The sequence below is a fragment of the Plectropomus leopardus genome, chromosome 22, assembly GCF_026936395.1.
Source record: "Plectropomus leopardus strain MGB_pleo_1.0 chromosome 22, ASM2693639v1, whole genome shotgun sequence".
NCBI classification, from domain to species: domain Eukaryota; kingdom Metazoa; phylum Chordata; class Actinopteri; order Perciformes; family Serranidae; genus Plectropomus; species Plectropomus leopardus.
This window is the reverse complement of record NC_142197.1, coordinates 13,183,202-13,210,537: the sequence shown is the minus strand read 5'-3', so window position 1 is coordinate 13,210,537 and position 27,336 is coordinate 13,183,202. Positions and strand designations below refer to the sequence as shown.

Sequence of the window (27,336 nt, the reverse complement as noted above, 5' to 3'; positions counted from 1 at the left end):
CCTTTAAACCTGCCTGAAATGCTTTAATAAGAAGATTTGTCCAAAAAAAAACCTCTAAATTAAAAAAAAATCTATCACTAAATCTTAAAAACCCTTAAATTTAAGTGGCTGATATCTGTCCACACCCTGTGTTTTAGAGAAGATACAGCTGCTCCTGTGTGTCAATGTTGATTTGAAAAAGCATATTTGATGACGAATAACAAAATGATTTTAACAAGCAAAGTAGGAGAACTTAAACAGATCTATTAAAGGTGTTTTTGTTTCTCTTTTGATCTCTGACTTTGCAAAAACCAACAAGATGAGAAACATATTACTTGTAGGAACTTATTTGTTCCATCTTTCACCTAAATAATTTATTACTGCTTTGCCAAAAGAAGTTATACTCTTACATTATTAATTCGGCTGTTTTCCAAGTGCAAAGCTCTGCATAAGAAAACCAGTCACCACCTGCTGTACAAACAGGACACTACACTATATTCTGCTGAGTTTTTGGCACAAGTTTCCATTTATGCACTATACATAATTGGTTGTTCTCGCAAGGGTTGGTTAGTTGCCATTGGGTGAGAGGTGAGGCACACCCTGAGCAGGTCACGTGAGCAACGATGACACGTACACACGGTTAACCTTTTACACACACCAATCCAAGTCTTTTTGTTCAGGATCGAACTGGGAATCTCCCTGTTGTGAGGCGACAGTGCTAACCACGACACCACCACGCTGTCCCATATTCAAATGTTCAATATTAAAATACATTGCAAACAATTTTGGGTGTTTAGTATCAAATAGTGCAACAGAAAAATAGGCATTCATGAAAAGCAGCCTTTAATAAGGAATGCAAAGAGTAACTGTTTTTACACACTTTTCATTTTTTTTACTGTTGTCTTATCTTCTAAAGGGACTGAGGGGCATTTATACATGTCAAATCAATCAGTCACTGAGGCGACACCATGACTTGTAACTGGAGGAGAAACTAGTTTATAGAGATAAGAGGCTATGAATAGCACAGCGATAATAGTCGCGCACAGACGAGATGTTTGTGAAGGACTTCACTGCTGCAGTAAATCTACTGCCAAGAGAAAGTTATTGATCGGCTTCTTTTATTCCTGCAGCGCACACACACACACACACACACACACACACACATGCACACAAAGACACAACCTTCCTGCTCTTTTACTCTCTCACATTTTCCCTGTCTATCTGTGTCTCTCTCAGTCTCTGTCTCTGTCTGTCTGTCTGTCTCTCTCTCTCTCTCACAAACACACACACCCTACACACAGCGATTTAGCTCTTTGGTTGTGCTATTTAAAGATAAGCAGCTGTATCAGACCATTTACTGATAACACAGAGCCTGATTGACCTGTATGTAAATATTAGCATGAGCCAGCCAGATTCAAGTGGACAACTTGTATGTTATTTCGCAGTGTTGCTGTATGTGACTCACATCCTTAAAAGTATTTAAGAGATATGAAAGGACTTGTTGAGAATTTCTTCCCTCTTGTACACTAATAATGAAAACCTTCAGGTATGGTTGAGTATTGTTTGAGATGTTTTGCAGATAATATGCCTGATTTTGGGGGCTGGTACCGATACCTTACTCTAATTTTAAGTATTTTTCCTTTTTTTTTTTTTTTTACGTTAACTGAAAAAGCCAAAGTTTTAAGATGTTAAATATTTAAACACAACACAAGACTAAGCTTTGAAAGCTTCCTAAATAATGTTGTGTGTGTGTGTGTGTGTGTGTGTGTGTGTGTGTGTGTGTGTGTGTGTGTGTGTGTGTGTGTGTGTGTGTGTGTGAGTGACACACACAGTGACACAGTGCTGTGGTCATGGCTGTGTTTACCCTGCGCCATTGATAAGACACATCAATAAACCCAAACTATTGTCTGCTTGCACACCATAGTAGCTCGGACATTGTTGTACTTAACTTTAAACATACACACACTTTTAAAGACCTACTATGCGGGAGTTGTTGGTTAGAAACTGAATTAGTGGCGGTGAAAAAAGAGAAGCGATTACAATAACATTGCCACTGTCATCAGTGCTGCTTCTTACCTTATTTTCCGGCCGATCTGTGAGAGTGACGTGTCAAAAAAACAAACAAAAAACCCCTGATAGATACAGTTTTTCTCACTAGCCACTCTCAGTAATGTGTCTGAAAAAAACCCCTGCGGCACAAAAAGCATTTTCCCCATGTACCACCGTTATAAAAGATACGTGCAAAACTGTTGACAGGAACCTCAAACTGCAAATAAGATTATGAATCGTTCTTTTATTATTTGTTTTATCTATGGAGGTTTTATATTTGTGGACTTTCCTCAAGCTGACAAAAGCTTTTTACAAATCTGTGACATCCTTACAACGTCAAATCTATGAAGTGGAAAAAACACCACTTTGCAGGTTCAGTCGGCTATATACCCCAAAAGTAAACCCGGAAGCTAGAAACTTTTTTGGTGCATGCGCCAGGCCAGCAACTCCACTGGAACGATTAGGTGCCATCTTGGGGTCAGGTATCTACTTGTTGTTACACATCTATCCTGTGTACACAGCTGTAGTCTACTGGCAATCGGAAAGGAGTTGATCACCTATTTTCCAGGTTTTCCCAGCTTTAAAAAACCCACATACACATGCTACTTTTGAAGGAAAAAGGGGTATTGGATGTGTGCAGTTTAGTCTGACACCTGGTCAGTACCTTCTTAAAAGGTTCTGGCCTCACTTGCAAGCTGTGCTCAGAAATGTCCTGACCGTAACAAAATTAGAATTTAAAAAAAAAAATACAGGCAGAGGGCAGAGTCCCTGCAGATAAATACACTGCCACACACTTCTAGTGAGTCATTAATAACTAAAATATTCATTTGTATTTGTGCCTCTTTGCTTAACTCACAAAGAAAGGCTGATCTTGTAGTGTATGCATGTGAAATTAATAAATTACAGCCACTGCTCATAAAGTTTCAGTACAGTTTGTCATTACAGCTGACAGAGGAGTCTCTCTCTTTCTCACACACACACACACACACACACACACACACACACACGCACACACATGCACAGATGAAGTGTATGCATCATAGTAGGAAGTGACTGGTTGGCTGACAGGAAGTTAGCGTGCCACAGGGGAGCGTTAATCCCAGAGTCATAAACTGCACACAGCAGCAACTTTTAAAGCTGTAACAGTAAACTTTATCAGGATAAATGACAGCTGTAAAAGACTTGAAACGTTGACATTAAAAGGTCTTTAGTGATGTTTTAATCTGCTGAGACCAGCAGCTCTACAGCTCATTCTGTCGGTTGGTCGGTCAGTCCATAGTTTAGTTTAGTTTAGTTTAGTAGTTTAGTATAGTTTAGTTTAGTAGTTTAGTTTAGTTTAGTTTATGTCTGTCATAGACACAAATCAGAGGAAACAAAAGAGTATTAAACATGTTCGAAGGTGTGGTAGAAACCTATAATGATTTATATGAAATAACACACCCAAAGGACATACAAAAGGCAAAATCTTAACACACAAAGTCACCAGTACATTTTTAATATTTGTGCTCAAACATTTCACATTAAAAATGTCAAAACAAGAATATTAATTGCCACATTTACAGTATGAACAATAGTTTTTAAGCATGAGTGTTTTTTCATTCTTCATTTTTTTCCCAGATTGAATGTTTGAACATAGAAATGTGCATTTTCATTTCCATAAAGTAATGCCACATAATCTTATGGGAACCCCAACCTTTGACAACCTCAGTTTTTGCCCCATGAGGCTGGAATTTGGCAAATGTGTGTGTGTGAAGGTGTTTTTGTTTGGGTGTGGATTCACAGATTTGCTCAAGGTTTTGTGCAAATATGAGCTAAAAGCAGCTGATTAGCTGTTTATGCTAAATGGCAAAAAGAGATAATGTGTGTATGTGGTTAAAATTTTGTGCTTTTTTTCTTTCATCAACTGAATTCTTCAACAGCTGCAAAGCAGCAAAAGAGACTTGACATTTAGATCCACCACATACATTTAGGTGTAGAAACATGTTTTCACTGAGTTGCATTCAGTAGATGTGAGTAGATGCCTACGCAGTAAAAATGGAGAATGGAGCGAGTAGCTGTGTGAGCCTGAATGCACGGTGTGTCTCCTTAAACACTGAATGTGTGTTTGTTCATGAAGGCATGAGACGCTTCCTGTAGTTAAGTTCCTGTGTGTGTGTTTATTAATAATTTCTCTGTTTCTTCCTTTGTCTGGCATTGACTCTGTGTCTCTCTGTCTCCCCCTGCAGGGCTTGAGGAACAAGCCAAAGAAGACAGGACATGTCAAACCAGACCTTATAGACGTGGACTTGGTTAGAGGTGAGAAAAGTGTGTGTGAGTGCGTGCGTGCTGGCGTGCGTGCGTGCATGCAAACTTCCTCTCCATCAAGCTAATTAGATCAGATAGCGGACAGGCTCTTTGCTAAAGCTAGAAGACACACAACATCATCTCCTCATAAAACACGTGAACCTGAGATGCCGCCGTCGTCGTGCCAACCTCCTGTCACTGTTAATGCTCACTCTCTCTCTCTCGGTCTTCATCTCTCCATCTGCGCTCTCATCTCTTTGCTTCATATTCATCGCATTTTCAATTATTCATCAAATCAGTCAAATCTATCCTCCGTTGTTATTTTATCACACAGGAAGACAGAGGAGATGATAAAGAAGGAAATGTAGGAGGAGAGTTGATAAGCCGAAAGAGTCAGTTCAGCAGAGATGAAAAAAGATAGGAGAGGACTCGGAGAAGGAAGATGCAATAGATTCAAAGATAAACAGGCTGCTCTAACGTGACTCCAGGATGTAGTAAGTGATGAGCTTTTGGCTTAATTAGATCTTCTTATTAAACTAAGTGTGTATGCCTCTTTGTATTTATTCTCTTCCTCTGAAGGTTCGGCGTTTGCCAAGGCCAAACCAGAGAGTCCGTGGACGTCACTGACCCGCAAAGGCATTGTTAGAGTTGTCTTCTTCCCGTTCTTTTATCGATGGTGGATCCAGGTCACCTCCAGAGCCATTTTCCTCTTACTGCTGGCTCTCTACCTGCTGCAAGGTGTGTGTCGAATGGCTGCAAAAGTATGTTGTTTGTCATTGCAGTCCTGCAGAGCCATGAGCTTCACACCAACTGGAAAAACATTCAGTTCAATTCAGTTTTATTTATAAAGCCTGTTATCACAATGGAACAAACTGCTTCACAATGGCAAAATAAAAACCAAAATCCTGTTAAATGACAACAAAGTAAAGCATAAAAAATGAACATAAAGTTAATAATAAACTGAAAAAAGTATATGGTAATAAAGAATTAGAAATGATTATCAGATATGCACAGCAAGGAATTAAGTAATAGCTCATTCTAAAAAACAAGTGTTACCTGCCTCATAATAAGTAATTAAGTTGCTAAATCATGCATATATATATATATATATAAGATATCAAATCTACAATTTCCAGTTTTAATATTGAAGAATGTTCCTCTGTAGAATTAAAAGTCAGTTTGTAGCATCTTTATCTAAGTGATTGATCTGATATCGAGGCTGAAACTATCCTCAGTGGATGTTTAAATCTTCTACCAAAAAACAAGTTCTCAAGATGTTCAACAGCTTCTACTGTGCATCTAATCTGCAGTTTTTTTTTACACACATGCAGTGTGCAAAATGTCTTGAGAGCGTGGAGTACTCCTGGGTTACGCCCACGGAGCTGCACAAACACTCTCAGGACCACTGCGCAGTGTTTTCCACCACCTACACCATGATGCCCTTTTCAGCCCTGATGAAAACAGACTGTTATTTTATTTTGCAGCTCTCTCTCTCCAACTCCCCACCCTTCCTGCTCACTTCCCTTCACATACCACATAAAAAACACTCACACACACCTTCTCTTTGATTTAAAGGGAATTTGTTATGTTTTTTTTTTCATATTTTCTGTCATATACATATATATATATAATGTTACTATGACAGATGTTCATATTAAATGTGGCCAAAGTTGGGAGGTTAAGGTATGTAAAGTTATCTACTTTTGAGAAAAACTGACGTCAGCTCCTGGCAGATTTGTTTATATAGTCGTCTGCTCAAGGCACCCCTCTGCAAGTGTTTACCACACTGCTAAACTTCTCTTTTTTAAACTTCTCGAGTTTTCAGTATGCAAAATGTATATTTTCCAAAATCAACAGTATATTTTCCGTGGACAACAACAGCCAGAAACCCCTTCCTGACCTCCCCAATCCCTCCCGTCCTGGGCCACACAATAACCAAATGACATTAACAATGCCAAAAGAGAAAATAACAAAAAAAGAAATGTTTTAGCCGATAAATAAATTCCACAACAAGAAACCATGAACGAGAACCATCTGAAGACGAAACAAAAAACATATACATTAAATTACAATGCACAAATATAAGGAACTGAAAGGATCACATTTAATGTGACTGATTTGCAAACTTGAAAACCAAAAAAATGAGCTAAAAGGATTAAAAGTTACACTGCCATTTAATGTCTCTGTTTATAATGTAACAAATGTTTTCTCTCTCCTGCAGTGGCGGCAGCAGTCCTATATGTGACCATCTCTCAGCCTCATGGGATACCGACCACCGAGGTGTTTGGAGCCATCTGGCTCATGTTGCTGCTGGGCACCGTCCACTGTCAGATTGTCTCCACCAGGACGCCAAAACCTGCCTCCAGCAGCGGGGGGAAGAGACGCAGGTAAGGGAGAAGAAAAAAAGGGAACAGTGTGAATGAGAAGGGAAAGGGAGAGAGGAGTGAAGAAGAGATCAAGCAAAGGGCAGAAAAAGAGAAGTTGTCAGAGCGAGGAATAGATTAATCACACAAAAGGAGACACAGAAAACAGGAAAAAATGAAGCTAATAGGCACGAGGTAAAGAAAGAGAGGAAGAAACAAATGAATATGTCTTTTGATGCTGGGTTGCGTGTGTCCTCTCTGTTTGCTTTCTGTCTAGTTTTTTCAGAAAATATCAAACTGAAATGAAGCATTTTATCATGGAGATACTTTCTGTCAACATCAGCAGACTCTTCTCAGCTTTCTGGCCTGATTATTACTTGAATCTTTATAAATGTGTGTAATTTTGACAGTTATGTTCTTTAAAAGGCAATGGGACAAACAATTTGGGAAAAATGCCTTTGTATTATGTCTTGATTACACGCTCAACGCTTGCCAGGCAGAAAAAGGAGGCGTGGTCATCTTAAAGAATCTCTCCATGATAAATCTAATGTCACTGCTTAAAGATAAACGGGACTCACTGTGTGTGAAAGTAGAACGTAGTCTGCTTTACTTGTGTGCTTTTGTAGTTTTTAGACTTGCAGTTTGTGGTTTTCTCTCTTGTCAGTTTAAAGCTTGTCAGTGTTTGGCTGCTTTTTCTGGTACAAAAATGATTTTAAGACAATTTTCAGACTCTTCGGGGAGAAAATTGGACCATGCCACAGTTTTGGAAAGGGTATGTGGGGAGCGGCGTAATAGTGTTTGCTCCTACACTGAATCAACCTTGGGTCTCTTTTTATTCACATGAAAACTAATGAAAAGGGTACATTTATAGTTACACAAAGTTGGCTCTGTTCCTCTGTACCTGTCCTTCCCTTTTCCTCATCCAAGTCTATAAACATTTAATCTTATAGCCAACAGAGAAATCTGTCATGCAGTGCATGACAGATACACAGTCCTTTTACACGGACTGTATAAAAGAAGTGGATTGCGCCTTTGAGGCTGAAAAAAGACGCTAATGCAAAGTGCCTTAACCCTGTATTGTTTCTACTGGCATGCAGAGGGCGACTCCACTGCTTGCTAAATGAAATCTTAAAAAAAAAAAATTTAGGTGTTTTTTGCAATGAAGTTGAAGGAGCAAGTGAAAACAAAATAGTTAAAATAGTCTCAAAATAGTTCTGATGGTTTTTTTGCATGTAATTGATTAAAAATCAAAGGCAACTGTTCAGGTGAGAATAAAAACCTACCCCGAGTTTGTAATTTATACACTAAACATTATTACTAACCATGCAAATTTAATCTAACTTGTCTTCATTATCACAGCACTTGCAATAGATGTAAATGAAACAGCCTCTCTCATGGGGATTTCTTTTCTCATCTGTTGTTCATACATTTCAGTCATTCTACGGGTGTGTTTAGCAGTAGAAAAGTGGGCCAGTATGTAGTTTGTGTTTGACCGCAACGTTGTACATGGTGCATAACAGACTATCCACACTTTTGTGCAGAACTGTGAATTGCTTTGCACGGCCTTTAGCTGTAATTTGTCTCTGTAAATGTGACACGACACATTTCTGCATCTTCACAACCAGAAACAAGGAAGTGAGTTTGATGACTTAATGCGGGGGACTGCTATGATTGACAAACTCACAGTAAATTATAATGATTGGTCAAATTTGGGGCTGATTGTATACAATTGTAAGGTTGCACAGAATTCATGTTGATTTGCTAAATTTGCGTTTATTGTTGCAATCCCATCATCGCAAAATCCTACAGAAAATGATAGACGTCTACAACAAAATAGACCTTTGTCTCACTTGACTCACTACATTTTTCTAAAGACTTTTTGGTGTCAGTTGTTTTTCTCAAGTCCTTAGAAATATAGCATGATGTTTAGTTAATTTAAATTATGGTCATATTTGAAGTAAAATAGACAATACATCAGGTTATGTTTTAGGGCGTGGCCACCTTGTGACTGGCAGGTACCACCTATTGCAGTGCGCTTGGGTTCTCCAGTTTGCCCTCCGCTCTTCCACAGCTCCACTCTCTTGTCCAAATACGGTCCCTTCTTGCTCACAAAACGCTGACGGCCTAAATGCCAAACTCGAGGCTTCAAAACTTTATTCCACAAACTAATGGACGACGTTTCGCTGGCTATTTCCACTTCTTTTATACAGTCTTTGTGCAAAACCAGCAATTATTGTAGTTTTGTTTTTTGTTTTTAGCAGTGATAGATGGAAGCTTTTATGAACACACAGTGTACCCTTCCTTTTAATTTCAAACAAAAAGACAAGAGTCCTGTCCCTCACCTCTTCCTTATGTCCTTAATCAAACCTTGGAGCAATTCTGCAAAATCCAACTTTTATGTTAAAATCCTGCAAAAGTAGACAAGGAACTGAAATTCCGTAACATAAATGTGATGCTTCCTATTCATAAATTAAAACCTAAGACTTTTTTTTGTGCTTTTGTCCTGTGTTTACCCAATTTTAACAAACCCTTTATGTAAGACATTGGCATTAATAAGTGTCTTAATTTGTCTTAACTGAAAGAAGATGAAGATAAATGTCTTTTAGTCACCTCTGATCATGTCTTTAGATTTATTTTTGATATTTGAAAGCTATTACATTTAACCAACAATTTCTTTAAAATGAAAACATCTACTTTTGCAGAATAACAACCTAAAAGATGATTTTGGTAGAATTTCCCTTTAACTGTATCAGCCTCTGTGTCCAGCGGGTGCCAGAGATTTGGGTACCAGTGCTGTTCTCTTTAAAAGAATGGCACTATCTAACTTTAGTAAAATCTATTTTTTTAATGTTAAAACATATTTAAAGACAAAGAGAAAATGCTGCCAGGTTCCCGGTGGACACATTGCTGTAGTTTCAGGTCTTCGTAGTCTCCAGGTCCTCTCTAAGTCTCTCTCCACCCTCTATTCTTTCCAAACTGAAGGAAGTTGAGGAAGGCATCTCAGATGGAGGTGCATAGGGAAGGCGACGGGTCTAGCACTACCGATAACACACAGGAGGGGGCGCCACACTCCCACTCAGCCAGCACCACATACAGCCTGGGCGCTCTCTTCCAAGATTTCTGGCATGATATCTGTAAAGCTGGGTGTGTATTTTCGTTTCCCATCTTCTTAAAACGACATGATGTACAAAGACGGGGCTGGGGTTTAAATGATCCAGTTTAAAGATTTTAAGTTTTGCCAATTTTAGTTGGAATAAATTATTTCTTTACGGTAAATTGGTAAATTCCAAATCTGAAATTTAATGAGATTGTCAGAATTTCATCACATAAGTTTATTACACAAATTATGCGTCCAACCAGTGAACAATCTTACTGGTTACTCTTAGTTTTTATGTTATTATTTTTCATCTGAAATACCTAATCATGAACTGAACCCCAGCCTTCTTGCCTCGGAGCTAATCATAGCTTTTTCAGCTGCAACACCACGTCCTCTCCTATCAGATCTTTATCTCTTATCTTGCAAGAAAACAGTTTCTCAGAGGTTGACTGGATTTGGGTCGTTCCATGCAACAAACCAGAGTTAGTGCAAACTGTAACTTGTAAATTTTCTGAGCCCAATTTGGCTCAATAGGTTTCACACTTGCACATTGCAGCCAGTAAAATGTAATAAAAAATTAGCTATTAAAAATAAGAATGGATAAATGCGTAATATAAAATCCTTAATTCTTTATAAATTTGCAACAAATATTTATTCATATTTTCCCACATAAAACTTTCAAAGAAATTAAAATTATTCTCCTTGGAAAAATAGAATATTGGTAAATTTAAATTATTGTTTTTTTTACTCTATTATATCCTGTTTATTTCACTGCATTCTATAAACTTTTATCAATTTATTTGTAATATCTTATTTTCCCAATTTATCAAAAACTTCTAGTCCTTAATTTATTGTTGTTCATTTTAACTAAATCCAGTGAAAAATAAACAATTGGTGAGGCTTTGAATATTGTCATAAAATTTGGCTCCTAAGCCTTAACTTCAGAAAGACTACTTAACTAGTCTTAAAGTAAGAAGATAGTCAAACTTGAGCGTGACTTGAACTATAAGTTTAAATAATTTACAAAAAAATATTGTGTGTAATGTAAAAGCCCGTTGAAACTTGATCACATTTTATTTATAACCAAATTATAGTTTAGATGCTGCTGAAAATGAGGTACATTGCACCATGCATTATGCACTCTGCACATCATCTTATAAAACACTACATCTCACTAAATAAAAGTTAACAAGTCACATTTATTGAAAATAAAATTCTTTAGGAAAATAAATCTTTAGGAAATGTGCCTGATTAATAAACTTTCCATTGGGTGAACAAAATCACATAATTAAAAAAAAAAAAAAAAAAAAAAAAAAGTATGACTGACTTGAATTTCTGGAGGATAGCAACATTTAATCGACTAGTCAACTTATTTTACATGATTTTTTTTGATACACTATGATATGAACTGGGAAAATTTCTGGGTGAGGTGGTGTGGAATGACCCATATCTAACATTTGATGTTGATATGCAACATTAGATTATTGGCTGGACAACTATTATTTCCCAAGCCACCAAAATGTAGCAAAGAAAACAACCTTTGGCGTTTGCCACCACTGTTTTCGTTGAGGAGCGGAGGGACTTTGCAGCTGATTTATATGTGCATGACTTGCTGATCAAGCTGTGTTCAAAAGAAGCATGGGGTTTTGCTGAAAAACTCCACCATTAATTAAGTTTCTGAAAGTTTCTCAAGCTAAATGTATTACCCTTTTTAAACTATTAAATGTCTATGATTTGAAATCTTATCTTAACTGTCTCAGACAGCTGCTTCTTCCCCAAGCTGCTATTTGACCAGCTTTCAGCAGACTGCAACAGTGTGGAACAGCACTGAGCACTAAATGGGTCTTGATTTGGTTTCTTCATCTATTGATTATCTGTCACACTCACTTCAGCACTTAGCCAGAGACACTTCCTACATCTGACAGTTAATTTTCCTCTGAGATACAATCATCAATCCTCTGATTTACTCACTTGTTTGCCAAACTTTATTTTGACTTTTTCAAAACACTTATTATGAGAAAAATCACGAAATAAACAAATTAATTACTCTAAGATTTGCACATTTAAGTAACAGTAGTTAAAATGCTGCTTTGTTTAAGTTCGAGCGATTTTTTGAGGTAGATAAATTGTCAAATGACATATAGGATGAGAAAATACCATTTCAAAAGGTATAGATAGATGTTGATTTTCATCCTGAGTGTTCCCAGTGTTAATATCTCTTCTCCCTCACACTCTCTGCGCAGCTGTGCCCCAACTTGTTGTTCTTCTCTTCACAAGTACCTCTGCGACACAGCACCAGTAGTTTTTTAAAAATTGAATATCGATTATTGATTTTACGTCATTTTTGTTTACATATTTTGAAGCTGTGTATTTTACAAAGAGGAAAGGAACCCCATTGTTGCGTTCTATTTTGATCAGTCTGTTTCAGTAACGGTGCATGTGCTTTTACTTAAAAGCAAACATTTAGCCCACTTTATAGAAAATTCTTAGATATATTCTATATTACCATTTAGCCTAAAACTACAGATTTTTTTCATCCATATGTCTCAACCCTACTATTTTCGTACTACATAACATTCTCTGCAACACTTTCTCTCCAATATTCCAATGTTGTATGAATGTTCCACAGTGTTGTGTTAAATGCATCCTGTTAGTGTGATTATCTGCATGTCTGCTTCTGAGACTGAACCTAATGACCAGTAAACTCACCACCCTGCTGAGTTTTTATCTAAATATCTGTCTATCCATCTGTCCATCTATACATGTCTCTTTTCCTATCAATCTTCTGCTTTTCCTTCCACCCGTCCTCTGCATCCTCTGTCAGATCTAAGAAGTCCAAACTGTCCATTGACAAGTCAACAGAGACAGACAACGGCTACGTGTCGCTGGACGGCCGGGTGACCAATCGCAGCAGCGAGGAGGGGCTTCAGCTCCACGAGCAGCGATGCGATTCGCTAAAAAGGGCAGACGAGGTTTGCTGGAACTCTCATGTCCAGCCAGCACACGCTCAAACGCCCCGCAGCACGGGACTGATGTTGGCGAGCAGCAACAAGGTGATCCCTCAAACCGTAGACACAAGTACAATGTCTGTGTCCCCAGGATTTGTCTGAAATGTGTTTTGTGTCTTTTAGGAGCCAGCATCAGATGAAGCGTCCAGTGAGGAGGACCCTGAAGCATCCTACAGCGCCCTCCGTAGGGGTGTTGAAAGAATGAACAGCGACTGTACGCTCAGAAACCGCAAGAATACACACCACTACAAGAAACACTACGCTGTGGAGGTTAAAAAAAAAACACACACACACACACACACACACACACACAAATAAAAGGTTTAATGTATATAAAAAAAAATAAATCAAGGCATACTGTAGAACAGAATGATAAATTATTCTTTGAAATGCATGGTTGTGGAGAAAACAATTCTATCTTTGAGTAAAAATGAGTGCTTGAAGAAGTACTTGAAAGTCCTTGAATTTGACTCGTCCTGTCAGTACGAACATTGTATCTAAAGTAACATTTGTCCTTTCTGTCTGTCAGGATGTCCCAAAGTCTGGCACCAGCTGTAGCTCCAGATGTTCCAGTCTGAGGACTCAAGACTCAGAGAGCACTCGACATGAGTCTGAGACAGAGGACCTGATGTGGGAAGACTTCCTGCACTGTGCCGAGTGCAGATCGTCCTGCACCTCAGAGACAGGTCAGAAGACAAGATTAGCATAGAAAAGTTAAGGAAGCATTTGTGACCAGCCCAAGCACCGAATGGTGCTGATACTGAGCTAAAGGGAACATCGAAAACATGCAAAGTGTCTGGAGATTTAGCTCAGTGGGTAAATCAGGCAATCAGTAACAAACACTTAAAACAGTTAAAAAACACACAGTTGTCTCCTGAATTTTCATATACTGAATACTGATTTATAAAAATTGACTTAATTTGACTTGACTTGAGTTTTCCCTGCCAAAAACTTGGTTGATTATAAGCCTGTTTCATTTATCAGTTTAGTTTTCAACAGATGTCACTGCTGATACTGAGCTAAAGGGAACATCGAAACCATACATGATGTTAGGAGGTTTAGCTCAGTGGGTAAGTTAGGTGGTTAGTGTTTTTGAGGTTCCTGGTTCGAGTCTTATCTGGGACAGGTGAGTTTTGACTTTTATGGCATAAATAGAATAAAATATCAGCTGATCCATACAGTATGTCTGCTCTGCTGATATAAGTCATCGATGACGTACCTTACAACTAACACTTAAAACAGTTTAAAAAACCCACAGTTGTCTCCTTGTCTCCTGAATTTTCTTACACTGAATTCTGAATTGTCCCTGCCAAGAACTTGGTTGATTACCGGCCTGACTCATATATCGGTCGAGTTTTCGACAGATGTCACTGCCATTACTGATCTAAATGGAACGCTGAATGCACATCTAAGGTCTGGAGGCTTAGCTCAGTGGGTTGAGCAGGTGGTTAGTGTCCATGAGGTTGCTAGTTCAAGCCCTTTCTGATACAGCTAACTTTTGAAGGCTGCTGTCTTAGCACAGAGCTAAAGGGAATGTCAAAAACATCTAAAGTGTCTGGTGGTTTGGCCTGGTGGATAAATCATGCTGTCAGTATACCAGAGGTTGGTGGATCAAGTCCTGTCTGTGACAGCCAGCTTTTGACTTTTGTTTATCAGCTGATATATCGATCTGCTCTGCTAATATAAGTTTTGATTAGCTACCTTGCAACAAACACTTAAAACAGTTAAAAACACACAACTGTCTCCTTGTCTCCTGAATATTCATGTACTGAATATTTAATTGTCCCTGCCAAGAGCTTAGTTGTTTTCTTAGCTTAGAGTTTTCGACAGATGTAAGTGATAGTGAGGTAAAGGGAACGTCGAAAATATGTAAAGTGTCTGGAGGTGTAGCTCAGTGGGTAAAGCATGTGGTTGGGACACGGGAGGTTGGTGGTTCAAGCCCCACTTAAGGCAGGTACATTTTGAAGTTGGGTTGAGACACAGGAAGAACACTCAAGAGACAGGAAGTTAGGCTAAGAGACAGGAAAGTCAGTCAAGTTACAGGTGGTTGGGTTGTGAGACAGAAAGAACAGTCAAGAGACAGGAGGTTGAGTGAAGGTAGAAATGGAGGTAGAGAGTATAAGAGGTGAAAATAGGAATGAGAACAGGTTAAGTATAATGTTCAGAAAGTAGAAAGTAAGGGATTGGAATAGGAAAGTCAGGAAAGTGGCAGAGTAGTAAGGTAGGAAAGTCAAGAACATTGCATGACACAACCTAGCACGAGTCTGGAAAGATGAAAGAAGAGGCTGATACATCCCTTAGGTCTTAAACACAGGGAGTAGTCCTAAAACAAAAGACTTCTGGTACATTAATTGTAACATACTTTGCAGTGAACACATAAAACAGTTAAAAAAACACGCAATTGACATCAATTTCAATGCCTTAAATTGTTCTGCAATATCACAATCAGTGTCTAAACTGTATGAATCTACAGCCAAATTATATTTTATGGCATAAAAAAAAAATATCGGCTTATATATATCTGTCTAAAATTGACAGACGTCGCTGCCGATACTGGTTTTACCTGTTTCTGGACCACTTTACCTGTTTTTTGGCAAAAATGACAAATTTATCAATTTTAATGCCTTAAATTGTTCTGCAATATCACAAGCAATGTCTAAACTGTATTAAACTACAGCCAAATGATATTTTATGGCATTAATAAAATAAAAAATATCGGCTTCTATATATCTGTCTAAAATCGACAGACGTCGCTGCCGATACTGGTTTTACCTGTTTTGGGACCACTTCACCTGTTTTTTTGCAAAAATGACATTTTTATCAATTTTAATGCCTTAAATTGTTCTGCAATATCACAAGCAGTGTCTAAACTGTATTAAACTACAGCCAAATGATATGTTATGGCATTAATAAAATAAAAAATATCGGCTTCTATATATCTGTCTAAAATCGACAGACGTCGCTGCTGATACTGGTTTTACCTGTTTCTGGACCACTTCACCTGTTTTTTTGGAAAAAATGACATATTTATCACTTTTAATGACTTAAATTGTATTGACGTGGTCCTGAACAGGTAAAACCAGTATCAGCAGCGACGTCTGTCAATTTTAGACAGATATATAGAAGCCGATATTTTTTATTTTATTAATGCCATAAAATATCATTTGGCTGTAGTTTAATACAGTTTAGACATTGCTTGTGATATTGCAGAGCAATTTAAGGCATTAGAATTGATAAAAATGTCATTTTTGCAAAAAAAACAGGTGAAGTGGTCCCGAAACAGGTAAAACCAGTATCGGCAGCGACGTCTGTCGATTTTAGACAGATATATAGAAGCCGATATTTTTTATTTTATTAATGCCATAAAATATCATTTGGCTGTAGTTTAATACGGTTTAGACACTGCTTGTGATATTGCAGAACAATGTAAGGCATTAAAATTGATAAATATGTCATTTTTGAAAAAAAACAGGTGAAGTGGTCCCGAAACAGGTAAAACCAGTATCGGCAGCGACGTCTGTCGATTTTAGACAGATATATAGAAGCCGATATTTTTTATTTTATTAATGGCATAAAATATCATTTGGCTGTAGTTTAATACAGTTTAGACACTGCTTGTGATATTGCAGAACAATTTAAGGCATTAAAATTGATTAAAATGTCATTTCTGCAAAAAAACAGGTGAAGTGGTCCCAAAACAGGTAAAACCAGTATCGGCAGCGACGTCTGTCGATTTTAGACAGATATATAGAAGCCGATATTTTTTATTTTATTAATGCCATAAAATATAATTTGGCTGTAGTTTAATACAGTTTAGACACTGCTTGTGATATTGCAGAACAATTTAAGGCATTAAAATTGATAAATATGTAATTTTTGCAAAAAAACAGGTAAAGTGGTCCAGAAACAGGTAAAACCAGTATCGGCAGATGCGTTTGTCCAAATCCAGGAATAAACTGTAAAGAAATGTCAAAGAAAATATGAGATAATTTAGAAAATGTGATGCAATAATGTACTTTGTCCATTAGAGAGTACTGACATGTTTTAATATTCCAGTGTATGGTATTTTGTCTGTTTGATTGTGACACAATTGTCTCCTTGTCTTGTATATGTATAATTTTTGTCAATTCTGACATTATCTATTAAATTTCAGCAATTGATTTTGTACTAAAAATATATCTGTCATGAGTGGGATTTGAACTCATGACTTCTTGTCTGCAGGCAAGCGTCCCAACTGACTGAGCTAAACCTTCAGACATATGTTTTTGGTTTTAAGTTGTACTGCACACTCAACAGGTCAACATTTATGCGAATTCATTCATTCATTTATATAAAGTTTTCATGGTTTGGTCTACAAATGATGTTCACCAAGATGATGTGGAAACTATGTGCCCTCCAGTGTCATCTAGTGGGCACTGGAATTAGTACATCATGTGAAATATCTCACTTAAGGGTCCAAACTCTGTGCCTGCATCATCCGACTTTCAAAGAAATGAATGGTCTCTTTAGCTGGAGTTCACCAGTACCCTGACATACGTTCAATTTTTGTTATCCCTGTTCATAGATAACTATGAGTATATCTATATATACACCTATATTTCTATATGACATTAATACAGATTCATTTTCTTTACAGAGGGAGAAGGAGGAGGGACGCCTGTCTGTCCGCCTGCGAAAAAGGAATACAGAGATGACCCTTTCCATCAGGTCTGTGAACACTCTTACGTAAGACATGAAGCTTGCATAGGCTTAGATTAAAATTTTGATAATTTGCACTTTCTAAATATTAAAGGCATAGTTTACCCATAAAATGGCAATTTGTATATCAGAATTTTCTGGTTTTTTTGTCATTCACTGTGGAGGCATCAGAGAAAAACTAAGTTTACTCATTTAAAGGCTTATGACACACTGATATAAGTTTAATTTTTCAACTAAATTTAGCCCTGTTTCAACCCAGACCTGCAAATTACCAAGCCTCACTCACTGTATTTCTGTCCTTTCCAAAAGTCCCATTTTAACCGTGCTGCAAAGCAAAGTGGCTGCAGTAAAAAGACAACAATAACATGTATTTTTGCCGTGTATGGTTTTCCCTCAGGGTCATGTTCCCTGGCTGCACAGCTCCAACCCCGGTCTGGAGAGAGTGAGCGCCATAGTGTGGGAGGGAAACGAGTGCAAGAAGGCCGACATGTCCGTCCTGGAGATCAGCGGCATGATCATGAACAGAGTGAGCCACAATTTTCTCTGGTCCTGAAAGAAAAACATAAACTTAATGTTTTACATTTCTACCAGAGATTGAATTAGAAAATAAACTGTTTTTTGTGTGCTCCCTGATGCAGGTGAATCTCTACACTCCTGGTATTGGTTACCAGATCTTTGGGAACCTGGTTTCAGTGACGCTCGGTCTCACGCCTTTTGCGTACAGGTACTGCTGGCCAAACATATGTCTTCTCAATATGTTAAGTTTGGGGGAATTATCTGATTTTAACAGGGTACTCATGGTCATGAAAGAGCTGGAATAGTCATTTAATTTTTGCAATCACATTTTTCAGGCCTGAAAAAATCATGGAATCACTAAAAATCATTGAAAAAGTCATGGAATTGTGTTGTTTGTAAAGAAAATGTTACAGTAGTCTTATTTTGATAACCTTTCACATACTGTAACATAACAGCAAATTTACTTTCTGAAGCTTGTTAACGTAACATAGTTCTCACATGATGTCTGATGGGTTTTTTAACCATCACATACGTTACTACGTTTTCTCCTGGCACTCTGTATCTTCCTTCAAATGTTACAAGTTTTCTTACAAGCAGAGCAAGGAAAAAATTATTATAGGTCCTGGAAGAAATTTTGAAATTTTGTCAGTGAAAATGTGTGAGAACCCTGTTTTAAAATGTAAAATAGTAAAAACATGGGGGGAAAAATCTAACTGGAGAAATTTTAGAAAATACTTTCTATTAAGAAACTATGCTAGAATTATTTGCTTAATAATGGAACATATTACCGACTGCCAGTATTTGGAACAAATGCTTACTAACAGTTGCAAAAATACAGAAATGTTAAAGTTTTACTCCCGTCAGTCTCTTTCTGTTTCCTGCAGGCTGGCTCAGTACCGTGACTTGGATCAGCTGACCACGCTCTCAGCCAATGAGCTGCTGTCTGTCGCCCTGGGTGGCGGATCTGGATCAGACGCCTTGGTCATCACCATGGTAACCCTTAGCTTCGTGGTACGCGTTTGCCTTATATGGCTCTTCTTCTTCCTGCTCAGCGTAGCAGAGAGGACCTACAAACAGGTGAGACAATGACATTCTGAATCACTGCTTTTAATTACTGCAAGAGTGGTTTTTTTTTTACTAAAATATGAAGCTTGTTTTGAACTCTCCTGTCAGTTGTGATTACTTAATAATGTTCACACGTGTGTTTCAGAGGCTACTGTTTGCCAAGCTGTTTGGTCACCTGACTTCAGCCCGCAGAGCCAGGAAGTCTGAGGTCCCCCACTTTAGACTGAAGAAAGTTCAAAACATCAAGATGTGGCTGTCGCTACGCTCCTACCTCAAGGTACCTCAATGATGACATTCACACTCTCTTTAAAATCAGTTTAGTTTGTGGATAATAGGTTAAATGAATGTGCTGTTTAACTTTAAAAGTAGCATCCATGTTAAATGCTTTTTTAAAGATTCATGTTAGTGATTACACTGGAGGAAAGGGGCTAATATACATAATATAGCATGACATGGTTGGGACCACTGAATTCCTTAGGTCTTCTAGTTCCACATGATACCAAAGTTAGGCTACATTTTGGCAATGGAAAAACAGCATCTTCATTTCACAGGGGTTTCTTGATCTCTGACCTCAAGCTATCTGAGTGAAAGTGGTTTTATAGGTACCTATGAGTCTCTCCTTCACAGACACGCCCACTTTATGCCATGCAATCTACTTTTGCTGTCATTTACTTCCAAAACAAGACAGACTGATAAGAATTCCTTGACCTCGTCATTATGGACCTCAGAACTGTGTTCGATAAGCAAAATAATAGAAGTGACATATAATGTCATAGAAATTGTAAAATAAGCTGCAATTTAAAAAGTTAATCATTTAAATGCTGTTATAATAACAATTGTATCAATGTAATATGGAAGATGGACGCATTTACATTTACAAAATGAAATGCACAGGATTCAGTATTGTTGCATTTGCAGAGACGGGGTCCTCAGCGTTCAGTGGATGTGATTGTGTCGTCTGCCTTCCTGCTCACTCTGTCTGTTGTCTTCATCTGCTGCGCTCAGGTGAGTGGCTCAAATCATCAAAAAACATCATAGCTTTGATGTCCCAGAGTATGTCCACAGTGGCAGTAGTGTAACAGGGTTCCTGCAGATCCTTAAAAAATCTTAATTCTACACATAGTGACTTTCAGTCCGTCAGAGAACCCTGAAGTCTAAGACTGAATAAAAGAAGACTTGTCCCAAACATTATAAACAGTTTTTTCAGACTGAATAATCTACTTGCCTCTCTCCTCCTCCAGTTGCTGCACGTCCATGAAACGTTCCTGGAGTGTCACTATAACTGGGAGCTGGTGATCTGGTGCTCCAGTCTGTCTCTGTTCCTGCTCAGGTTCGTCACTCTGGGCTCCGAGACCAGCAAGAAGTACAGCAACACCTCCATACTGCTCACTGAACAGGTACACACACAACATACACGTGTAACCACACAGGAGACATGTCTTCAAACACTGGCATTGATCTGTCGTTTGTTTCACAGATTAACTTGTATCTGAAGATGGAGAAGAAGCCAAACAAGAAAGAGGAGCTGACGCTGGTCAATAACGTCCTAAAACTGGCTACCAAACTACTCAAGGTACTGTCTGTCCTCACAACTTATTTTATAATTATCAGGATTGTTTGCAGTCTTTACATTTAGTTGAGGCAATGACAGTCTTTTTGTGGAAACACGCTTTATAAATGTAACCATGGTGTATTTCTTTCCTCTTTGCAGGAGTTGGATACTCCTTTCAGGTTGTATGGTTTGACTATGAACCCTCTGCTCTACAACATCACCCAGGTAGTCATTCTGTCCGCAGTGTCAGGAGTCATATCTGACTTATTAGGATTTAACCTGAAGGTAAGCATGAGTGTCTGATACAAAGGATAGTTACATAAAATTAGCTATTGCAAGAAAAATCATGAAAAGAAGTCTCAGTATATCATGCCATCATAAATCATGAAAAAAGCTTCCCGGTATAGTATGCCGTCAAAAATCATGACAAAGCGCCATCGTATATTATGTAGTCCAAAACTCATTGAAAAAAAACTTTTTGTAGCAAAGGATGGCGTCAAAATAAAGCCATACTATAAAATGTTGTCCAAAATGTAAAAAAAAAAGTCATAGTACAGTATGTCATCAAAAATCATGAAAAGACGTCATAGTGTATAGTATATATATATATATATATATATATATATATATATATATATATATATATATATATGTATATATAGCAAAAAAAACAAAAAAGCGTATTTTTACTATAATGCGTTGAAAAATGTGATAAAATATTCCATAAAAATGTAGTTTAAAAAAGTCAGTATAGTGTGTCATCAAAAATGTGATTTAAAAAAGTCAGAGTATGCCTTTAAAAATTTCACATAAACACTCATAATATAGTATGCTGTCAAAAATATGATGCAACAGTCGTAAATATTTCCAGAAGGCTATAACGTCATAAAATGTCAAAGGTGTCATTGATGTCAATAAGAAAAAGGTCACTGGTCATAGCACAGTATATCTTGAAAAATGTCATAAAATGCTAGTCGACCACCAGCAATAAATTAATAATTGTTTTTATGATAATTTTGTAATTCCTTTTACCCATAACTGGACACTTTTTGTATGATCTTTTCTAAATATGTATCAAGTTTCTGTCTTTCTTCTGTTCACAGCTATGGAAGATCAAATCGTGACAGTGAAGGCAGAAATGCTGTCGTCCTTCACTCTCACTGACTGACTCACTGAATGCTCGATGTAATGTTCAACTGACTGAAAGACTGAACGTCGGTCTCGACATATCGGAGTGCTTTCACCTTCAACGTTCCCACTTTGTGCAATTCACAAACTATTTATTTACCCACTCAGTGTTTTTACTTAGGGTCTATTTCAATTGTAGTTTGTTTCATTTTTGTGTTCTGCAACAAAATACAACGCGTTATTATTTTGCCTGTCAACAAAAAGTGTTAGTATTATTATTATAATTAAGCATAAATTATGTTTAACATGATGGTTTAGGTTCTCTGCTACATGGCAACAGTTCAGTTTTCATTGCAGCTCATTCACATTTTTGAAGGCGAAGTATTGAGCTGTTGATGGGACAACAATCACTTAATTGTATTTGTGTGTTTTATTTGCTTACACTGAAAGTTATTATTTATATGTTGAGTAAATTTTAAAACGAACTTCAAACTCTGTTACGACCTTAAAGTCTGTTAGTCCAGTGGTTTTCTTCAGACAACAAAGAAATTGGGTGGACTATGTCAACACAAGTCTCTAGTTTAACAAAAACCAATGGTAACATTGTTATAAATGAAATGATTTCTCAGAAGATGCTTTAAACCACCGAGTATAATCCTGACATTTGGAAAATAACCTCGAAATATTACATTTACAATCTGTTAATGGATGTAAACATCCTGCAGGTGAATCTGCTGACTTACTTGAGAAAATTGTTTTGTTCTCACTGAGGAAAGGCGAAATGTCGGATGACATCAACGCTGCAAAGAAACAATCATCCAGTTAATGGAAATAACATAAGATGGTCGATACATGACATTTACAGAAAATGTACAAAAATTCTTGAGATTTAAAATCTGATCACCAATATTACCAGGTTTTACAGTATTTCAGAAATAATCTGGTTAAGTGTCATGACCTTTAAGTTTTATGAAGTGCAAAAAAAGACACTGAATTATTCCCTTCAAATAAATGTGTTCATTTTTTTTTTACAGATTTTGATATCAAATTATAAATTATAGATGGTAGATTCATGTCAGCCATTGGCAGAAATTAAAAGTGAAATTGAGTTAGCCTCTGCCGGTCACAGGTTTCTAAATACTGCAGTTAAAAACAGGTCTGAACGCGACTAACATATGCACTTTAAAAAAGATTGAAAATGGAAGAAAAGTTACATTTTGTTTCAATGTCAAGAGATTTTTTCTTTGTACCTCACATGCTTGACTCCGTTTGCTGATGACGCAAAAGCGAGCTGTGAATTTAAGATTATTGTATTGAGAGTTCACTTTCTGAAGTAAATTCCACATGGTACATGAAGTTATACCCACAGAGAATATCTTCAATGTGATTACAATGCTGTCGTTGCCTCAGAAACGAGTTAGCGTTTAGCTAACTGTGACTAACTTCATTCATAAAAATGCTAGCATAATCATCTTCAGTGTGTTTGAGGAGGAAGACCAAAGTGCTTATTTTACCGTTTGTTTTTGTTTGTCATTGCTGGAAAAAAGAATGTATTTGCAGCATTATGCTTTAAAAAATATTTGTTTCCCTTTGGAAATACTTTAAGTTGTATTATTGTGTTCTTTTAGGCATTGTGCTTTTTGTTCTTTAATCGTTCATTTTTAAAGGTTGTTTCTCATTCTCGTTGGAAAGGCGTGTTTTACTGTTTAAAAAGAACAACTTTGTTTGGAAATGAATCTAGGTAAAGGACTCTATGTTGTGATTCTGTTTTCAAAGAGTCTGAATATTTAGATTTTTTGTGAACTCGTCTGTCCGCAAGATCTAAGTTTTTATAATAAAAATAAAAATGAATGAATTTCCACTGATTTGTTCCTTTTTTGTCTTTCAGTGTGACAGCACCTCTCAATATACTGCTTTTTCAAATTTGCAGACAAAGGTCTGGGTGAGTAAGTGGAAACACAGCACAGTTTAAGAGTCTCATGTACACGTCAAATGTGTCTAAACATGCTGGTCTGTGTTGTTTTCAGCCCTTTTTTAAATTTCATATTCAGACATTTTTTGCTATGCTTAACTGTCGTTTTTCTGTTGTTTTCTCAAATTGCAAAATTATGATGTTTATGATTGTTTTTGGTCTTTTCTTCAACATGCGACACTATAACGTCTCTTGAAATGCTATTCAATGTTGTTTTCAGCCATTTTTGTGACATGTCATATTTTGACATTTTTGCCATAGTATAGTATGCGATTTTTTCTCATTTTTTCAATGTGCTAAAATATGATGTTTTTGGTCGTTTCTGGACGTTTTTTCAACACGGCACACTATAATGCGTCTCAACATGCTATTCTATGTTGTTTTCAGCCATTTTTGTGACATGTCATATTTTGACATTTTTGCCATAGTATAGTATGCGATTTTTTCTCATTTTTCCAATGTGCTAAAATATGATGTTTTTGGTTGTTTTGGGGAGTTTCTTCTACATGGCACACTATAACGCGTCTCAACATGCTATTCTATGTTGTTTTCAGCCATTTTTGTGACGTCACATTTTGACAGTTTTGCCATAGTATAGTATGCGATTTTTTTGTCAGTTTTTCAATGTGCTAAAATATGATGTTTTTGGTTGTTTTGGGGAGTTTCTTCAACATGGCACACTATAACGCATCTAAACGTGCTAATCTATGTTGTTTTCAGCCATTTTTGTGACACGTCATATTTTGACATTTTTGCCATAGTATAGTATGCGATTTTTTGTCATTTTTCCAATGTGCTAAAATATGATGTTTTTGGTTGTTTCTGGTCATTTCTTCAACATGGCACACTATAACGCATCTAAACGTGCTAATCTATGTTGTTTTCAGCCATTTTTGTGACACGTCATATTTTGACATTTTTGCCATAGTATAGTATGCGATTTTTTTGTCAGTTCTTCAATGTGCTAAAATATGATGTTTTTGGTTGTTTTTGGGAGTTTCTTCAACACGGCACACTATAACGCATCTAAACATGCTATTCTATGTTGATTTCAGCCATTTTTGTGACATGTCATATTTTGACAGTTTTGCCATAGTATAGTATGCGATTTTTTGTCATTTTTCCAATATGCTAAAATATGATGTTTTTGGTTGTTTTGGGGAGTTTCTTCTACATGGCACACTTTAACGCGTCTTAGCATGCTATTCTATGTTGTTTTCAGCCATTTTTGTGACATGTCATATTTTGACATTTTTGCCATAGTATAGTATGCGATTTTTTGTCATTTTTCCAATATGCTAAAATATGATGTTTTTGGTTGTTTTGGGGAGTTTCTTCTACATGGCACACTTTAACGCGTCTTAGCATGCTATTCTATGTTGTTTTCAGCCATTTTTGTGACATGTCATATTTTGACATTTTTGCCATAGTATAGTATGCGATTTTTTGTCATTTTTCCAATGTGCTAAAATATGATGTTTTTGGTTGTTTTGGGGAGTTTCTTCTACATGGCACACTATAACGCGTCTCAGCATGCTATTCTATGTTGTTTTCAGCCATTTTTGTGACACGTCATATTTTGACATTTTTGCCATAGTATAGTATGCGATTTTTTCTCATTTTTCCAATGTGCTAAAATATGATGTTTTTGGTTGTTTTTGGTCATTTCTTCAACATGGCACACTATAACGTATCTAAACATGCTATTCTATGTTGTTTTCAGCCATTTTTGTGACACGTCATATTTTGACATTTTTGCCATAGTATAGTATGCGATTTTTTGTCATTTTTCCAATGTGCTAAAATATGATGTTTTTGGTTGTTTTGGGGAGTTTCTTCTACATGGCACACTATAACGCATCTAAACATGCTATTCTATGTTGTTTTCAGCCATTTTTGTGACACGTCATATTTTGACATTTTTGCCATAGTATAGTATGCGATTTTTTGTCATTTTTCCAATGTGCTAAAATATGATGTTTTTGGTCGTTTTTGGTCATTTCTTCTACATGGCACACTATAACGCGTCTCAGCATGCTATTCTATGTTGTTTTCAGCCATTTTTGTGACATGTCATATTTTGACAGTTTTGCCATAGTATAGTATGCGATTTTTTTGTCAGTTCTTCAATGTGCTAAAATATGATGTTTTTGGTTGTTTTTGGGAGTTTCTTCAACACGGCACACTATAACGCATCTAAACATGCTATTCTATGTTGATTTCAGCCATTTTTGTGACATGTCATATTTTGACAGTTTTGCCATAGTATAGTATGCGATTTTTTTGTCAGTTTTTCCAATATGCTAAAATATGATGTTTTTGGTTGTTTTGGGGAGTTTCTTCAACATGGCACACTTTAACGCGTCTTAGCATGCTATTCTATGTTGCTTTCAGCCATTTTTGTGACATGTCATATTTTGACATTTTTGCCATAGTATAGTATGCGATTTTTTGTCATTTTTCCAATGTGCTAAAATATGATGTTTTTGGTTGTTTTGGGGAGTTTCTTCAACATGGCACACTTTAACGCGTCTTAGCATGCTATTCTATGTTGTTTTCAGCCAGTTTTGTGACATGTCATATTTTGACAGTTTTGCCATAGTAAAGTATGCGATTTTTTTGTCATTTTTTCAATGTGCTAAAATATGATGTTTTTGGTTGTTTTGGGGAGTTTCTTCAACACGACACACTTTAACGCGTCTCAGCATGCTATTCTATGTTGTTTTCAGCCATTTTTGTGACATGTCATATTTTGACATTTTTGCCATAGTATAGTATGCGATTTTTTGTCATTTTTCCAATGTGCTAAAATATGATGTTTTTGGTTGTTTTGGGGAGTTTCTTCTACATGGCACACTATAACGCATCTAAACATGCTATTCTATGTTGTTTTCAGCCATTTTTGTGACACGTCATATTTTGACATTTTTGCCATAGTATAGTATGCGATTTTTTGTCATTTTTCCAATGTGCTAAAATATGATGTTTTTGGTTGTTTTGGGGAGTTTCTTCTACATGGCACACTATAACGCATCTAAACATGCTATTCTATGTTGTTTTCAGCCATTTTTGTGACACGTCATATTTTGACATTTTTGCCATAGTATAGTATGCGATTTTTTGTCATTTTTCCAATGTGCTAAAATATGATGTTTTTGGTTGTTTTTGGTCATTTCTTCAACATGGCACACTATAACGCATCTAAACATGCTATTCTATGTTGTTTTCAGCCATTTTTGTGACACGTCATATTTTGACATTTTTGCCATAGTATAGTATGCGATTTTTTGTCATTTTTCCAATGTGCTAAAATATGATGTTTTTGGTTGTTTTGGGGAGTTTCTTCTACATGGCACACTTTAACGCGTCTTAGCATGCTATTCTATGTTGTTTTCAGCCAGTTTTGTGACATGTCATATTTTGACATTTTTGCCATAGTATAGTATGCGATTTTTTTGTCAGTTTTTCAATGTGCTAAAATATGATGTTTTTGGTTGTTTTGGGGAGTTTCTTCTACATGGCACACTTTAACGCGTCTTAGCATGCTATTCTATGTTGTTTTCAGCCATTTTTGTGACATGTCATATTTTGACATTTTTGCCATAGTATAGTATGCGATTTTTTTG

The 27,336-nt window shown here is 36.8% G+C and overlaps 1 protein-coding gene across 4 annotated transcripts in view; it reads left to right on the top strand.

The window, feature by feature from the left end:
• phtf2 (putative homeodomain transcription factor 2) overlaps window positions 1-23,593 on the top strand; it is a 59,544-nt gene extending 35,951 nt beyond the window's left edge. For 3 of the 4 annotated variants that reach the window (XM_088073023.1, XM_088073025.1, XM_088073024.1), the window contains 17 exons: window positions 4,254-4,323; window positions 4,891-5,049; window positions 6,533-6,698; window positions 9,657-9,818; window positions 12,596-12,824; window positions 12,903-13,049; window positions 13,309-13,465; window positions 17,416-17,486; window positions 17,875-18,003; window positions 18,116-18,201; window positions 18,878-19,070; window positions 19,204-19,335; window positions 19,977-20,063; window positions 20,300-20,455; window positions 20,536-20,631; window positions 20,770-20,895; window positions 21,714-23,593. In XM_088073023.1, coding sequence (XP_087929149.1) covers window positions 4,254-4,323; window positions 4,891-5,049; window positions 6,533-6,698; window positions 9,657-9,818; window positions 12,596-12,824; window positions 12,903-13,049; window positions 13,309-13,465; window positions 17,416-17,486; window positions 17,875-18,003; window positions 18,116-18,201; window positions 18,878-19,070; window positions 19,204-19,335; window positions 19,977-20,063; window positions 20,300-20,455; window positions 20,536-20,631; window positions 20,770-20,895; window positions 21,714-21,734 — 2,187 coding nt within the window. In that variant the 3' untranslated portion in view covers window positions 21,735-23,593. The remainder of the gene's footprint in view (window positions 1-4,253; window positions 4,324-4,890; window positions 5,050-6,532; window positions 6,699-9,656; window positions 9,819-12,595; window positions 12,825-12,902; window positions 13,050-13,308; window positions 13,466-17,415; window positions 17,487-17,874; window positions 18,004-18,115; window positions 18,202-18,877; window positions 19,071-19,203; window positions 19,336-19,976; window positions 20,064-20,299; window positions 20,456-20,535; window positions 20,632-20,769; window positions 20,896-21,713) is intronic. The other variant, XM_088073026.1, reaches the window with a different exon arrangement.
• Window positions 23,594-27,336: the final 3,743 nt, after the last annotated feature.